Raw genomic sequence first — 17,221 nt, 5'->3', positions numbered from 1 at the left:
AGCTCCCCGCGCAGCACCTCCCCCACTGAATTGTGCAGCAGAAAGGGGGTCAGGCCCACGGCCGTCCCGCCAGCTTGGGTTCAAGCCTCAGCTCGACTAGCGACTACCCCTGTAACCTTGAGCAAGTTCCTGGGCCTCTCTAAACTTGGGTTTTCTCATCCAGTACACACAGGACTGATAACAGAACCTTCCTGATGGCAGAGGTATGAAGAATACATGGAAAAAAGCTGGTAAGGCTCTTGGCCCAGTCCTGCACATAATAACCCCTCAGAAGATACCGCCTGCTAAGTAATTCTAAGCTTTCTGGATCTGCAGTTCACTTGAACCCTGAGGCCAGCTGAATCTTCCTGGGGCATAGCGCTGTTCACACCCCTCCCCAGCAGAGCACAGTTCATGGTTCTCCATTTCCTGCAGCCCGGCTGCAGAGCACCCCTGCAGATGTGTCCCCTGCCTTCCCACTTTGCATAGCCCCTGCCGAGGCCAAAGTGAACTATCCTTGGCTGGGTCAGGCCTGGGCTCTGGGCTCATGCCACTCCTTGGCCTGATGCCCACCCTCTGCAATGGAGCTCTGTACCCTAAGTAATACCTCTCTTATTTGCTAAGTTTCTTCCTCTGGTTTTTAAGTAAAAGTTCTTTTCGAAAGACTCTGGCCTTTATCAGTTGGGGTGAATATTAAGGGGATCAGTGTGAATCTCATAACCAGATGAGGTAACTGTCCCAGGCCTAGAACCCTGGATGGCAGCAATGGTGGGCTGATGGAAGTGGGAAACTCGGGGGGTGGGGGGAGGTTTGAGACCACGTAAGGTCCCTGGAGCTCCTTTGCGCTTGGGGAGTCCATTTCAGGTAGAAGAGGGAGGGCGGGCTAGAAGTTCAGCAGACCCAGCCTGTGGAAGCCTCGTGTATTAAGTACATCTCCTGTTTTCTCTGTCTGATGCTCTGACATCTGGAGCTTTGCTGGCCCTTGGAGGACTGCCAATTCCTAGAGACAGTGAACAACTTGCTTGTGAGCACACCTTTCAAAGGCAAGCCAGCCAATCCAGAGCCCACACTCCAACCACCTCCTGCCTCAGGCTCTCACACTCGGGGCGATTGTCCACCTGCCCTTGTCACCCCAGGCCCAGATGCCAGACAACCAGGGACAGCCCCTAGGCCACAGAGCCCAGTGAAACCATTCAAACTAGCCAATCTTAAACCTTCTTACTCTGCCTCACTTGATCCTTCCTGTGGAAACCACAATAAATGCTATTGGCCACATTTCCCTTCCCTCCCTCTGCCTGCCAACTGACCCTGGGGCTCCCTGTGTAGCCCCCCCGGGATGTCGCTGCCCTTGCCTCTTGGGAACTGTAACAAGCTATCTTTTCTTTTCTTTTTTAAAATTTAGATTCAATTAATTAACATATAATGTATTATTTGTTTCAGGGGTACAGGTCTGTGATTCGTCAGTCTTATATAATACCCAGTGCTCATTACATCACATGCCCTCCTAAATGCCCATCACCCAGTGACCCTATGTCCCCTCCTCTCCCTGCCAGAGACCTTTGTTTCCTATGATTAAGAGTCTCTTATGGTTTGTTTCCCTCTCTGATTTTGTCTTGTTTTATTTTTCCCTTTTTTCCCCTATGACCCTCGGTTTTGTTTCATAAGAGTGAGTGAGATCATATTGTAATTGTCTTTCTCTGACTTATTTCACTTAGCATAATACCGTCTAGTTCCATCCACTTCATTGCAAATGGCAAGATTTCATTTTTTTTGGGTGGCTGAGTAGTAATACATTGTATATATACATCACATCTTCTGTGTCCATTCATCTGTCCATGGACATCTGGGCTCTTTCCATAGTTCGGCTATTGTGGACATTACAAGCTATTTTTTAAAGACACCGGTCTTCTGATCTGTTAGCCTTACTGAACCTCACATTTTCTATGACTACACTGTATTTTAAGACACCTGAGGCTATATCCTTATCTAGGGCTTCCCTATGGCTCCCATGCTGCCACCAGAGCCAAAGATGGAACACCAGGTGCAGAAACACCAGTATATGTGGTTCTCTGCAGCCAGGCCTGGTGGGCCTGGAGCTGATGCCGGAGATGATACTGATGATGGTGGTCATAACCATCACACCAATAATAATGAGAGCTAACATTCACCAAGGGCTTAGAATGTTCCAGCAACTGTGAAAAGTGATTTGATGTTAATTATTCCTTAGTGATCATAACATACAGGGATGCTATAAAAGCTACTGATTCAGTTCCACAGCCTGCCACCTTTCTTTGAATACTAATGTTTCTACCCAGGGCCTTGTTTTGGTAAAATGCATCTAAGGAGAGTATCACATTGAGTTCTATGTTTAAAATTATATGAATTTTCATTTTAAAGGAACAAGACCCAGTTTTCTGCTTTCTGCATTGATGTGTAGGAAATATGGTATCAAAAAAAGAAAAAGTCTAGCCCTCCTGTGTCACAGTCAACCACATGAGACGGTCACTGGGTCTGAGTTGCCTGCAGCCACCTGCAGGTGTGGGGGTCAACCGCAGACCTGCCCACCAGCCAGCCTCCTTCCCGTACCTGACCAGCTTCATTTCCTCAGGAGAGTGTGTATGTGTCACGGGGCCATAGGGAATGGGTGGCGGCAGAAGAATTGATGAGACAAAGTAAAACAAAATGAAATGAATTCCAGCCCTTAGGAAAAAATGAAAAACCCTCGTATCCATTTTATAAAGTCAGAGTAAATTGTAATCCTTAAACTCGTAAAGACTGTACAAAACTGCAAACCAGTGGTACTCAGGGTGTGGTCTGAGGAAACTTTGGAGGCCTTAAGACCTCAGAGGGTCTATGAAGCCTAAACCATGTTCACAACTGCAATATACTTATACATTATAATTTATAAAATGTAAAATAATATATAATTAATATTTAATAACACTTGCCTTTTTTACTCTCATTCTCTTATGATACAGTAAAGTTTTCTAGAGACTACATGATTTGTGATGGTATCACTCTGATGGCTAATATAATGTATGTTTATTATATTTTCTAGAAACTTCTAAGGTTTAGGGTATAAATATGTGTTCTCTGTTCTTCTCTTGTGCTTTTACTAGCTACCTTGCTTACATCTACTATAACTGCTATAACTTCATTATCACTCAATATATTATTCTCAACATACTATTATTTTGAAATCAAATCTTTCCTTGCTCCTCTGTGGAAACAGACTATGAGTATACTTATTGTTTTATTTTTGGAATAATATTTTTATGATTTTTCAAGAACTTTTCTAATTTTTAAGTTTTCTCTAAAACGGTTATTTTAGGGGTGCCTGGGTGGCTCAGTCAGTTGAGCATCTGTCTTCAGCTCAGGTCATGATCCCAGGGTCCTGGGATTGAGCCCCACATTGGGCTCCCTGCTCAGAGCTGAGTCTGCTTTTCCCTCTCCTTCTGCCCTTCCCCCTCACTCCTGTGTGTGTGCACACACGCGTTCACTCTCCCTTTCAAATAAATAAAATCTTTAAAAACAAAAAAACCTGTTATTTTAAAACTTAAGAATCATTTATCCTAAAATAAAAGATAACTTGTTTATGGTATTTTTTCTTATATTTGTAAGGATGGATCATTGGCTTAAAAAGGGAGATCAGAGGACCCCCTTTCTCAACCCAAAGCTGTACCGTATATATAAAAAGATGCTGAGAAAAATGAAACGGACTTATCAGGAAGTTCTCTGACTCATGGAAGGGAGGGATGTTTTCCAAAGAAGCTAGGCATTATATGTGTCATTCTGTATAATTACACGGAAGCTATCTTTCCCTCAGTTTTATAGATGTCAACAAGTTGCCTTTTTATGTCTTATGGAATAAAATATTTGTGGATAATATTACTATGCCAATTAAGCTGAGGTATAATTTTGAGAGCAATCATTGTGTGTTGAAAGAAAAAGGATCTGGGGTGCCTGGGTGGCTCAGTCATTAAGCGTCTGCCTTCCGCTCAGGTCATGGTCCCAGGGTCCTGGGACTGAGCCCCACATAGGGCTCCCTGCTCCGCGGGAAGTCTGCTTCTCCTCTCCCACTCCCCCTGCTTTTGTTCCTGCTCTTGCTAACTCTCTCTCTGCCAAATAATAAATAAAATCTTAAAAAAAAAAAGGATCTGAAAATTTTAAACATAGATAAGTTCTTTAAAAGTCAAAATTTGAAAACTCTTTTATTTTTTTAATTTTTTTTATTTTTGCAGGCTCCCCACTGAGCAGGAGCCCGATGCGGGGCTCAATCCCAGGACCCTGGGATCATGACCTGAGCCAAAGGCAGACACTTAACTGACTGAGCCACCCAGGTGCCCCAAAATGGAAAACTTTTAACTTTTTTTCAAATTTAGAAATTAAAAAGCCACTGCAGCTATGCGATGAGTATATGGGAATGCTGTATTATTTTTTTTCTGTCAATCTAAAATTATCCATCCACCCAAATTATTAATAAAACACAGCCACTGAAGAACGCTGACAGGTAACTACTGCCTTGAACTGAGGAAACATACACGACAGCTTTGTAGAGCTTACGCTGCTGAATGGAAAGTTAACAGAAGAAATTGCAGCATGCTACTTTCCAATGAAAGAGTAGCTTGCTGAAGCAAAGATTAAGCTGCAAACATGAATGCTGAGTCAATTAACATCTCATCCGCAGAAGTATGCCTGGACTTGCTATTTGGCTTGTATTCATCCAGTATCAACAGCAACTAGTCATCAAAGATTGTTTCCATAAAGATCTTTTTTTGTTGCTTGGCAACAAACCGTAAGAGTCGCTAGATGAAATATTTAATGTATTGACTTTCATGGTGTATCCTGGGATAACTGTACTGATATTTATTTACACTGAGGGTAGAGACGCAACAGAGGGTAAAACCACTGATGCCTCAGTGTCAATCAGGCAGTGCTACCACACCTGAGCAGCAGTCACTGTATTCTCCACTGCGACCACAGGTAGACAGGTAGACAGACGGATAGATGGATGGATAGACAGATCGATAAACAGATGCACAGACAGAAAAATGACAGATAGATCAATGATAGAAAGATATTAGATATAGTTTCATTTAGGAATGTCTTTGATAAGGGCCGCCTGGGTGGCTCAGTTGGTTGAGCGTCCGACCCTTGATTTCGGCTCAGGTTATGATCTCAGGGTTGTGGGATCGAGCCCCGAGTCGGGCTCTGTGCTGAGCGTGGAGCCTGCTTAAGATTCTCTCTCTCCCACTGCCCCGCCTCCCAGCTCTGTCTAAAAAAAAAAAAAAAAAGAATGCCCTTGATGAAGCAGCAGAAGAAATTTGATTAAGTCTTGACTCTTGTGCTCTTGTGGTCTCTTTTTAACATTCTGTGTAACAAAATGGGACGTACATGATGGTTATCTTGAAAAACATTTGTAAGATTATCTGAGTTGCAAGCTTAACGAGGCAATTTTTTCAAGGAACACTATTTTTACTTGAAAGAATGATAGACAAACTATGGTTTTTCAGACTTGGGTATTTAGCAGGCATTTTCTCAAAAATTAATGAGATGAGCTTGTCACTTCAAGGAAAACAACTAATAGTACTATTACCAATAATAAAATTTTGAACTCTCAAGAGAAAACAAAATTTAAAAAAACTTGTTCCTGCCACTGTGAGCTTAATAGCTTTTCAAGATTTTTCTGATGAGATCAGTGGCAATATTAACTAATGCAATATCTGGATGTTTTATAATGAAATATGGCAACATTTGGAAGCACTGTAAAACTGAAAAACCTTTATTTCTCAAATGATCAATGCATGAAAATACAAAATGATGCATGGGTAAAAGAGCTATTGAAAGTATAAAATAGGATGTCAGCAGGAATTGTGAAGTGAGAACTTCTGAAAATCCATTCCTCCATAAAAGTGAGGAAAACACTGGCAAAAACTGTCCAAATCAAATTTGTCAGAACTCTGGAAATTAATCAATGGTTTGTGACAATCTGAGGGGTGCTTATTCAAGAAAAAAAAAAAAAACTAATTGTCAGTACAACAGCAAATATTGTGGCATTTAAACTTCCCTACTCCTCTCTTTCCCCAGCTCCTTGAAAACTACCAGCCCTGCAATCAAAGTGAAAACCAGCAGCCAAGCAGTCACTGGAGGGAGCAGATGGGCTTTGGGCTCCCCAGAAGCCCCATTCCAAGAGAACGGCCATTATTTAACTGATCTGGTTAACCTCTCACAGGGCTCGTCTTTATTTGATCTGAGAGCTTGCTCATTTGTCAACAGCCTTGTCCTCAAGGGCTTGCTGAAAACACACTCATAAATAGCCAATGGGACAAAGAAGAAATCACAAGGAAAAGTAGAAAATATTTTGAGATAAATGAAAATGAAAACACAACTTTCCAAAACCTGTGGGATACAGCAAAATCAGTACTCTGAGGGAAATTTATAGCACTGGTTGAGGGTATGACAGAGATTCCATGTTAGGTAAGCCAGGCACACACCTCTGTCAGGTGTATCTCTCTCTCTCTTTTTTCCCTGTTTTCTTTAAATTCCAGTGAGTTAACATACAGTGTAATTGTAGTTTCAGGTGTACAATATAGTGATTCAATAATTCCATATATAACCCGGTGCTCATCACAACAAATACACTCCTTAATTCCCATCACCTTTTTCCCCCCATCCTTTCCTTCCCCCTCCCTTATAGTAACCGTCAGTTTGTTCTCTCTAGTTAAGAGTCTGTTTCTTGGTTTGCCTCTCTCTCTTTTTTCCCCTTTGCTCATTTGTTTTGTTTCTTAAATTCCACATATGAGTGAAATCATAACATATTTGTCTTTCTTTGACTGACTTACTTCACTTAGCGTAATACTCTCTAGCTCCATCCATGTCATTGTAAATGGCAAGATTTCATTCTTTTTTATGGCTGAATAATATTTCATTATATATATTTGTAAGCACCACATCTTTATCCATTCATCAATCAATGGACACTTGGGCTTCTTCCATACATTGGCTATTGTAAATAATGCTGCAGTAAACATAGGGGTGCATGTATCCCTTCAAACTAGTGTTTTTGTGTATCTTTGGGTAAATAACCAGTAGTGCAATTATTGGATCGTGGGGAAGTTCCATTTTTAACTTTCTGAGGACCCTCTATACTGTTCTCCACAGTGGCTGCACCACTGTGCTTTTCCACCAACAGTGTAAACCCACCACATCCTCACCCACTACAGCGGTACATATTTAATGTATGTATTTAATGCCTACATTAGAAAACAGGTGGCTTTCAAGTCCATAATCTAACTTTACACCTTAAGGAACCAGAAAAAAAAAGCAAAAGGAAGGAAATAATAAAGATTAGAGCCGAGATAAATACAACAGAGAACAGAAAAACAACAGAGAAAATCAACAAAATGAAAAGTTGGTTCTTGGGAAGATCAACAAAACTGACAAACCTTTAGCTAGACTGACGGTCTTAGTCAGCTCGGGCTGCCATAACAAAATACCACAGATTGAGTGGCTTAACCAACAGCAATGTATATCTCATGGTTCTGGAGCCTGGGAAGTTCAAGATCAGAGCACGGGCTATTTTGCTTCCTGATGAGAGCAGAGCTCTCTTCCTGACTTGCAGAGAGCTACCTTCTCTGTGTCCTCACATGGTGGTGAGAGTGTTCTAGAATGTCTTTTCCCAAAAGGGAACTAATCCCATCTGATCAGGGTCCCACTCCTATGACTTCCTTTAATCTGAAGTACTTCCTTAGAGGCCCTATCTCCAAATACAACCACACTGGGGGTCAAGGCTTCCGTATAAGAATATGACAGGATTGGGTGCCTGGGTGGCTCAGTTGGTTAAGCCACTGCCTTCGGCTCAGGTCATGATCCTGGAGTCCCGGGATCGAGTCCCGCATCGGGCTCCCTGCTCGGCGGGGAGCCTGCTTCTCCCTCTGACCCTCCCCCCTCTCATGTGCTCTCTCATTCTCTCTGTCTCAAATAAATAAATAAAATCTTAAAAAAAAAAAATATGACAGGACACCATTCAGTCCATAGTGCTGACCAAGCAAAAGAGGTAAGACTCAAATTACTAAAATCAGGAATGAAAGGTGGGACATTTCTGACCTTACAGAAAGAAAAAGGATCATAAGGCAATACTATGAAAAACTACACAAATCAACAAATCAGATGTCTTGGATAGAATGAACAAATTCCTAGAAAGACATAGATTATAGAAACTGACTCAAGAAGAAAAAAAAAATCTGGATAGACAGACTTATAACAAGTGAAGAGATCAAATCAGCAATAAAAAAAAAAAACTTCCCACAAAGAAAAGCTCAGGTCCAGAAGGTTGCACTGGTAAAACCTAACGTACATTTAAAGAATTAACATTAGCCCTTTACAAACTCTTCCAAAAAATAGAAGAGGGAACACGTTCCAACTCATATTATGAGGCCAGTATTATCCTGATATAAAACTACAGCAAGAGGTGTATGTAATTGTTGATCACTATGTTGTACACCTTAAACTAATATGATACTGTATGTCAACTATATTTCAAGTGAAAATTACAAAAAAAAAAACAACTAAAGACATCATAAGAGAAGTCAAACTATAGTCTGATACTTATTATGAATATACATACAAAAATCCTCAGGAAAATACTAGCAAACCAAATCCAGCAACATATAAAAGGGATTATAAATCATGATAAAGCAGGATTTTTCTCAGAAACTCAAGGGTGGTTTAAAATATGAAAATCAATCAATGTCATACACCGTGTTAACAGAATGAAAGAAAAAAACCTCACATGATCATCTTAATTTATGTGGAAAAAGCATTTGGCAAAATCCAACACTTAACAAACTCTGAAAAGAAGGGCAGTGTCAGGCTGATAATGAGCCTCTATGAGGAACCCACAGCTAACATCACACTGGACAGTAAAAGACAGAAATCTTTCCCCCTAAGATGAGGAAAATGACAAAGGTGTCCCCTCCAATAACCACTTGTATTCAACACTGTACTGCAAGTTGTAGCCAGGGCAATTAGACAAGAAAAGGAAATAAAAGACATCTAGATTAGAAAGGAAGAAGTAAAATTATCTGTATTCACAGATGACACGGCATTGTGTACAGAAAATCCTAAGGAACCCATCACAAAACAAAAGAAACAAAACCCCTTAGAGCTAATAAATGAGTTCAGTAAGGTTTTAGGTCACAAATAAAAATCAATTGTATTTCTATACACTAGCAACGAACAACCAGAAAACAAGATTAACAAAATACAAAAGAGACTAACAGATTTTAACAAAATAAAAAAGATTTGTTGGTATTGGTGTTTGACTTTATGTTGCAACTAACCTTTAATAAACTATCACTTGTCCAATTCTGAAGTAGTACCAAATTAAAAAAAATCTCTATCCAAAAAGGCTATTAAAAATACTCCACCCCTTTCAACTACAACATATTCCAACAGATGGAATCCAGAAGAGGATCTGTGAATCCAACTATTTTTTTTTTAAAGGTTTTATTTATTTATTTGACAGAGACACAGCGAGAGAGGGAACACAAACGGCGGGGTGGGAGAGGGAGAAGCAGGCTTCCCGCTGAGCAGGGAGCCCGATGCGGGGCTCGATCCTAGGACCCTGGGATCATGACCTGAGCCGAAGGCAGATGCTTAACGACTGAGCCACACAGGTGCCCCGAGAATCCAACTATTTTCTAATGCAGACATTAAAGAGATTTGCAAAAATAAAATACAATGCTATACTCTTCTTAATACATTTTTTTGGGAAATACATATATATTTTTATTTTTATTTATTTATTTTTTTAAAGATTTTATTTATTTGACAGAGAGAGACACAGCGAGAGAGGGAACACAAGCAGGGGGAGCGGGAGAGGGAGAAGCAGGCTTCCTGCGGAGCAGGGAGCCTGATGCGGGGCTTGATCCCAGGACCCTGGGATCATGAGCTGAGCCGAAGGCAGACGCTTAACGACTGAGCCACCCAGGTGCCCCAATACATATATATTTTTAAATTCTTTTTTTTTTTTTAAAGATTTTCTTTCTTTCTTTTTTTTTTTTTTAAAGATTTTACTTATTTATTTGACAGAGAGAGAGAGAGCACAAGTAGGCAGAGCTGCAGGCAGAGGCAGAGGGAGAGGCAGGCTCTCTGCTGAGCAGGGAGCCCAATGCGGGGCTCGATCCTACCACCCTGGGACCACTACCTGAGCCGAAGGCAGACACTTAACAACTGAGGCACCCAGGCGCCCCGGGAAAGTAATATTTTTTATAAAAACATCTGGGGCGCCTGGGGGCCTCAGTCGGTTAAAGGCTACCTTCGGCTCAGCTCATGATCTCAGCATCCTGGCATCGAGCCCCACATTGGGCTCCCTGTTCAGTGGGGGAGTCTGCTTCTCCCTCTCCCTCTGCACCCCCATGTTCTCTCTTGCTTGCCCTGCTCTCTCTCTCAAATAAATAAGAAAAATCTAAAAAAATAATACCTTATTTGGGGGCACCTGGGTGGCTCAGTTGGTTAAGCATCTGCCTTTGGCTCGGGTTGTGATCCCAGGGTCCTGGGATTGAGTCCCACATTGGGCTCCTTGCTCAGCAGGAAGCCTGCTTCTCCTCCATCTGCCTGCCACTCCCCCTGCTTGTGCTCTTTCTCTCTCTCTCTCTGTCAAATAAATAAAATCTAAAAAAAAATTTATTTTTATTAACAGATAATGGGTAGCTTACTGTCATTTAAAAATAAATACATTTTATCAGTTTTAAATTCTTTCTAATTTAGCAAATATTGATAGGCAAAATCCACATAAACAAAAGCTCTTTAGAATCTTCAGTAATTTTTTTAAAAATATTTTATTTATTCATTTGAGAGAGAGACAGAGAGAAGGGGAGAGATCAAGAGCAGAGGGGGAGGCACAGGGAGAAGCAGACTCCCCACTGAGCAGTGAGTACATTCCAGTACTCCTGCAGTACTCGAATTTGTATAGTACTTCCCGTTTTTATCACGTCCATGAACCGATAATCATGTATTTGTTTTCTATCATTTGTTAACTGTTTCTACTGTTTACATCTGTCTCACGAGAGACCAAATCGGGCAGTGGTTAATGGCGTGGACTGGAGAGTCAGGCCAGCTGGGTTTGATTCTGAGCTCCACCACTTACTTATTAGCTGTGTGAACTCGGCGAGTGACGTCTTTTCTCCGTTTCGCCATCTGTGAAATGGGACCATAAGAGTAGCTCTCGTAGGCTTGTTGTGCGCAGACGAGTGAGCACGCGTACTGCACCGAGGACAGTGCCTGGCCCGCCATCACCATCACGATGGTCTCACCTCTCCAGATTTTAAACTCTTGGCGGTATTTTAAGCCACCTGTACTTTTAGATTTCTTTTGTCTCCCTTCCTCATTATTTCCTAGAATAATGTGATTTCAAAGAGCTCAAATATTTGTTGAATAAACAAATGAATGACTCTTATATATGAGAAATCTCTAGAGAAGGAAATGGCTGAGCATTTGATTGTCACTTATGTGGCAACCAGCCATTAAATCTTTTTTTTTTTTTAAAGATTTTTATTTATTTATTTGAGAGAGAGAGAATGAGAGAGAGCACATGAGAGAGGGGAGGGTCAGAGGGAGAAGGAGACTCCCTGCCGAGCAGGGAGCCCGATGCGGGACTCAATCCAGGGACTCCAGGATCATGACCTGAGCCGAAGGCAGTCGCTTAACCAACTGAGCCACCAGGCACCCAAATCTCTCTCTTTACCAGGTGGCTGATCTCCTCTGGCACTTAAACCTGTTTTGTTAAGAGAGGAGAATATTTGTTTTAAAATCCGTCTTCTCAAATAGCACAGGAAGGCCTTTCTTCTCCATTTACGAGCTGGACACCTCACCTTAAATTGTCACAAGGAAACGAGCCATTTGTGGTAGAGACACAGGCCTCGGGGTTCCTGAGCCCTGTGATTTACCGGCAGCTCTTTGGGGACATATGACATATGCTTAATACAAAAATAAATTGGGGGGCGCCTGGGTGGCTCAGTCGTTAAGCGTCTGCCTTGGGCTCAGGTCATGATCCCACGGTCCTGGGGTCGAGCCCCGCATCGGGCTCCCTGCTCCGCGGGAAGCCTGCTTCTCCCTCTCCCACTCCCCCTGCTTGTGTCCCCTCTCTCGCTGTGTCTCTGTCAAATAAATAAAATAAAATCTTAAAAAAAAAATTGTATTAGATGATACATTTCTTTAAAGCACCGGGGGAGGTGCGTTCAAACCCTTCCACTGTAGCAGTCGCCTGCCTGTGGCAGTGTCTGTATGGCCCAAGCTTTACTAAGGATGGTTCTCTTTCTCTGGAGGTTTAAATGGGCCTGGGGGCTTGTGGGCCATGAGAGCATAAGAAGCAATTGTGAAAATAATGACAACATCTGCCCTTCTCTCTCCTCCGGACTTTCTCCCTCTCAGCTGGATCCTTCCCAGCAGCATTTTAACATGCTTAGGTCTCTCCCAAATTAGAACGGAGCAGAACAAAACTGCCCTGCTTAGCCTCTATCCCACTTTCTGTCTTGCTCACAGCCAGATTTGTGGGAAGCGCCGCATACACTTACTGGCTCCGTTCTCCCACTTCCCACCTGCTCCCCAACTCCTCAGTTTGGCTTTCGCCCCATTAGTCTTCAGAAGGGCTCAGCACTCGCCCTCCGTCCACTAAATCCACGCCCTCTCACTTCTCACTTACACGGACTCTGCGACTCTCTCTGGCTGACCAAGGCCTCGCCACCGCCCCCCCCATTTCCTCGTCCTACCTACCCCCCAGGTAGTTTCCAGTGTCCACAAAGAGGGCACGTAACTTTCCATGCCTTTTTGTTACACCTATACAAAGGCACATACATCATTCATCAGAATGTGTATTTATGTTTTTTTCCTGAAATTGTAGTGTTCCTATCCCTTTGCGATTTCCTTTTCCCATTTGACATTATGCCCCAGACAGTCTTTTTTTTTTTTTTTTTAAAGATTTTATTTATTTATTTGACAGAGAGACACAGCGAGAGAGGGAACACAAGCAGGGGGAGTGGGAGAGGGAGAAGCAGGCTTCCTGCAGAGCACAGAGCCCGATGTGGGGCTCGATCCCAGGACCCTGGGATCATGACCTGAGCCGAAGGCAGACGCTTAACGACTGAGCCACCCAGGCGCCCCATACCCCAGACAGCCTTGAAGTCGAAAAAAACATTTCTAACTCTACAATTTTTTATTTTCACATATAAATGTACGCATATCAGACATCACTAAGTGATAGCACATCAGGACAAGTTATTACATTTTTAGAAATTAGAGAGAAAAACTGGATTCTGCATCTAGGGGTTCTCTTGAGCTTCCAGGGGAGCAGGACCCATGGCCGCAATCAGAAGTGCACAAATGTTAACTCAATGGAAGGCAAAACGAGCATAATCCCCGTGGCTTCTGGCCACACCCCGATAGAGCCATTTTATCTTGAGAAGCACTGAGCAGCTCCCTGAGAACACTGGCTCCGTTATCTGTGTTTTGGGTTTAAATATTAAATTAAAAACATTTTACATTGCTAAGCAAAATGACATATGATCAGAGGCCTTGAAAATAATTTTGCTTGGGAGGCGGCAGCCACATTCCAACGACAGTGTGACTTGCTCAAATGATCTCTGGAAGTTTCCTTTAGTCTAAGTCTGGGCATCTTTCACTTTCCTTTCTCTTTCCAATTTAGAAAGTCACACCGACCCTCAATGAAGGGTGAGTAAAACACAGACAGCCCAGCCTTCCCCGGGGCGCTTGTGCTCATGCTCTGCGGTGGGCCGTCAGGGTCACAAGGGAGGGGAAGTCCAGGACCTGCTGACTGGAGTTCAGCACAAAACGTCATGTTCTGGCCTCAAACACCCAATCCTTTCCTTACCGTTTCCCAACTACACCCCTCCTAGGAATCTTCTGAAAATTCTCGTTATCACAACAAATATTTTCAAACACCACCCTCTTAAAATAATAATCTGCACAGGATAGCCAAAAGCCCAGAAAATTAAAAGATCTCTATATGGGTGCCTGGCGGGCTCAGTCGATGGAACATGCGACTCCTGATCTCAGTGTTGTGAGTTCGAGCCCCACGTTGGGTGTAGAGATTACTTAAAAATAAAATCTTAAAATAAATAAATAAATAAAAGATCTCTCTATTCCTTCATTTTTAGTAGACTGTAATTGCTTCCATAGGGATATCTCCAAAAGTTGAATTCCCATCATTAACAGAACAGTTGAATCAAATGAATTTTCCCTTGCCATTCAAAGGGGTTAACAGCAACAAAACAAAACAAAACATCCAAAGCAAACAAAAAAACCCCCAAAGAGGTAACACAGGAGGAGGAAAAAGAGATCTTGAGGGGAACTCTTGGACAGAATGACAAAAACTCACTGGAATTCAATAATTAAGACATTAACTCAAAATGTAATTAATTTAGAACAGGACCGAAGGGCCAGGCACAAAGCAGGTGTTGTATCACAGTCCTGAGAAGACTGAGTCAGGGAGCTGGCAAACAATGGCCCACAGGCCAAGACGCTTTTGGGTTTTTTCCTAATTTTATTTTACTTAAATTCAATTAATTAACATACAGTGTATTATTAGTTTCAGAGTAGAGGTCAGTGATTGGTTCATCAGTTGCATGCACACAACACCCAGCGCTCAGTACATCACAGGCCCTCCTTGACGCCTGCTTGGGAAAGGCCAGCAAGCTGAGAAGGAGTTTTACATCTTTAAACATTTGAAAAAAAATGTTTAGTACACATAAAAATCAACCAGAATTCAAATTTTAGCGTCCATAAACACAATTTTATGGGAACACAGCCACAGTTGTCCATTTATGTCTTGCTGACAGGTACTGTGCATTACAGTGGCGGGCCTGAGCAGCTGAAACAGAGACCTGAGGAGCCCACGAAGCCTAAAATATTGACTACTTTCCTCTTTACGGAAAAAGCCTGCCAATCCCTGTTCTAAACCAGATTTTGCTGCCATCGACTTTGTGTGACCTGAGGCTGGTCTCCTCCCCTCTGGGCCCACCCCCGGAGAAGGTGCTGGCCAGGATCCCCAGCCGAGGTCCAGAGCCGCACTTGTCGGACAAAGGCGAGAGCACCCGCTGGTGCCACCTACAGCTCAGGGAGCAAGTGGCAGGCGGGAGGCTGCCTGTGGGAGGGACAGTCACTGGTGGACCTCAGCGCGGCTGTCTGCTTCGGTGGAGGGCTCATAAACGAACTAGCTCCCCAACTGCCACGGATGGACGAAATCTGACTTTTACACACCTTTCAAACACACAGACCACAGCTCCAAGGAGAAACATGTCCCCCACATTCACTTCAGGAGTAACTGCTCCCCACAACGGAGAAGGAATGCAAACCAATTATTACTACAGAGAACTGGAGAGGGTAATGTGTATGTTTTCTCTAGGTCTGAAGGAAAAACAAGGAAAAAGCCTGTCTGACAGATCCATTTATAGTGCACGAGTCACCATTCTCTATACCATTTCATGAGACTCACTCACATTAGTTCTGAACCTTCAGGCTTTAAAACACCAGGTAAGCAGATTTTTCACAGCTGAGGAAACCCACATGAAAACAAATGCAATTAAAGGAGTCAAATGAGCCAAGCCTCTCACTGGAGAGATTCTCACAGTGAGCCTCTGTGCCCAACGTTCCCAACCACGAGGAAGACCAGGGGAGGCTCATGCCCCTTCAAAGCAAAAGATTCATGTGGAAGAACCGTTGTCTTTTAACTTCCCGTGAAACCCAAGTGCTGTGGAGTATGGCATCTGTGTGCTGGCTGCAGCAAGCCCACCGAAGGCGTGACCACCCGCAAGTGCTCCCACCTTGAACCCTCCTGTTGGTGGAGTCTGGCTGCCGCCCCCCAGTGACATGCCCTGAGCAGAACCCAGCAGGAGTGATGCTCTGACGCTGTTGAGCCTGGAGAGGGTTGGAAGTTTTGCCGCCAACTGGGAAGGAAGTGCGGGCGAGACCACTGAGTGATTAGAGGCCACGTGAAGAGGCCGTGGAGGACGCGAGGCTAGCTTGGACACGGAAAGCAGCCACACGACATCCCACATGAGACCAGCAGACACCCACCCAGCTGAGCTCTAACCAACCCCCAGAACTGTCAGAAATAAGGCAGCAGGGATCGAAATCTCCCATTTCTGGACTAACTCTTCAAGGCAAGGAAGAGACTAAATAGTTTGGCCCAAGTTTTTTATGTGGTGTCAAGAGCCTCCAACTTACTTCATCATCTTCATCTTCATCATCGTCAGATTCAAGAACACCATCCAGCAGCTCTTCTATATAAAGAAAAAATAAACGAATGAATAACTGTGAACACGGTGGGGAGCCTTGGCCAACAGAACCCTTCAGCTGCTGCAGAGACAAGAATGAGGTGGCACCAGAACAATCGGGTTTCTGGTGCCCACGAAGCCACAGACTCAGATCATCCTACACAACTTAAATCTCTCTCCCCGTTTGTACCAGAACGCACTGGTAGTGGCAGGAGAAAAGTTGAAAGCCAGCATATAATTTGAGAGGAATTTAGAGGAAAGGAAGTGAACGAGTATCACTAGGCACCGTGCTGGGCACTGTCGCATGTGTTGTTTACTCCTTACAAAGATTTTGTTGACTCTCATTCCCATTCTATAGCAAAGAGCAAACACAGGCATAGAGAGGATAAGGGTCTTGTTTATGGTCACATTCCCACATTCGACTCGAGTCTATTTCTAAATCCCATGATTTTTCCACAGAGGCTGGAGTAGTGGCCATGGCAGCAGGGTTCCCGAAGGCTCTTGTGGTTCATTGCTAGATTGTAAAGGAGTTTATAAAGGGGATAACAGCACACTGGAATCAGAGAATGAGCCTCTGTTTCTTCATCAGTGAAATGGGTATCAGACCACCTACTTCCTAGGGTGACTGGGGGGATTTTATAACACGCCAGAACTACACCACCTGGCCCAGGGTCAGGTACACGGCAGGTATTACACAGACGTTCGGTTACTTTCTCCTCCACGAAGACTTCCCTGATCCCTCACTGAGTAGTCATCTCTCTTGCTCTGCTGAACACACTCAGCATTTTCTCTAGACAGCACTGTACTAGCATAGTACTACAGTACTATAGTATAGTACTAGACGGCACGGTAATAGATAGTAGAAATAGACGGTACTGTGGTAGATAGTAGTACCAGACAGTACTATAGTATAGTACTAGATGGTACTGTAGTAGACAGTAGTACTAGAC

The 17,221-nt window shown here is 43.2% G+C and overlaps 1 protein-coding gene across 3 annotated transcripts in view; it reads right to left on the bottom strand.

The window, feature by feature from the left end:
- The window catches only part of ARMC9 (armadillo repeat containing 9), a 117,377-nt gene that overhangs the window by 33,626 nt on the left and 66,530 nt on the right, over positions 1-17,221 (bottom strand). For all 3 annotated transcript variants that reach the window (XM_021690332.1, XM_044913450.1, XM_044913448.1), the window contains one exon: positions 16,222-16,277. In XM_021690332.1, the coding sequence (XP_021546007.1) occupies positions 16,222-16,277 (56 nt within the window). The remainder of the gene's footprint in view (positions 1-16,221; positions 16,278-17,221) is intronic.

This window comes from Neomonachus schauinslandi, chromosome 3 (assembly GCF_002201575.2).
Source record: "Neomonachus schauinslandi chromosome 3, ASM220157v2, whole genome shotgun sequence".
NCBI classification, from domain to species: Eukaryota; Metazoa; Chordata; class Mammalia; order Carnivora; family Phocidae; genus Neomonachus; species Neomonachus schauinslandi.
The sequence above is the reverse complement of the archived record's forward strand: the minus strand, read 5'-3'. Positions and strand labels throughout refer to the sequence as shown.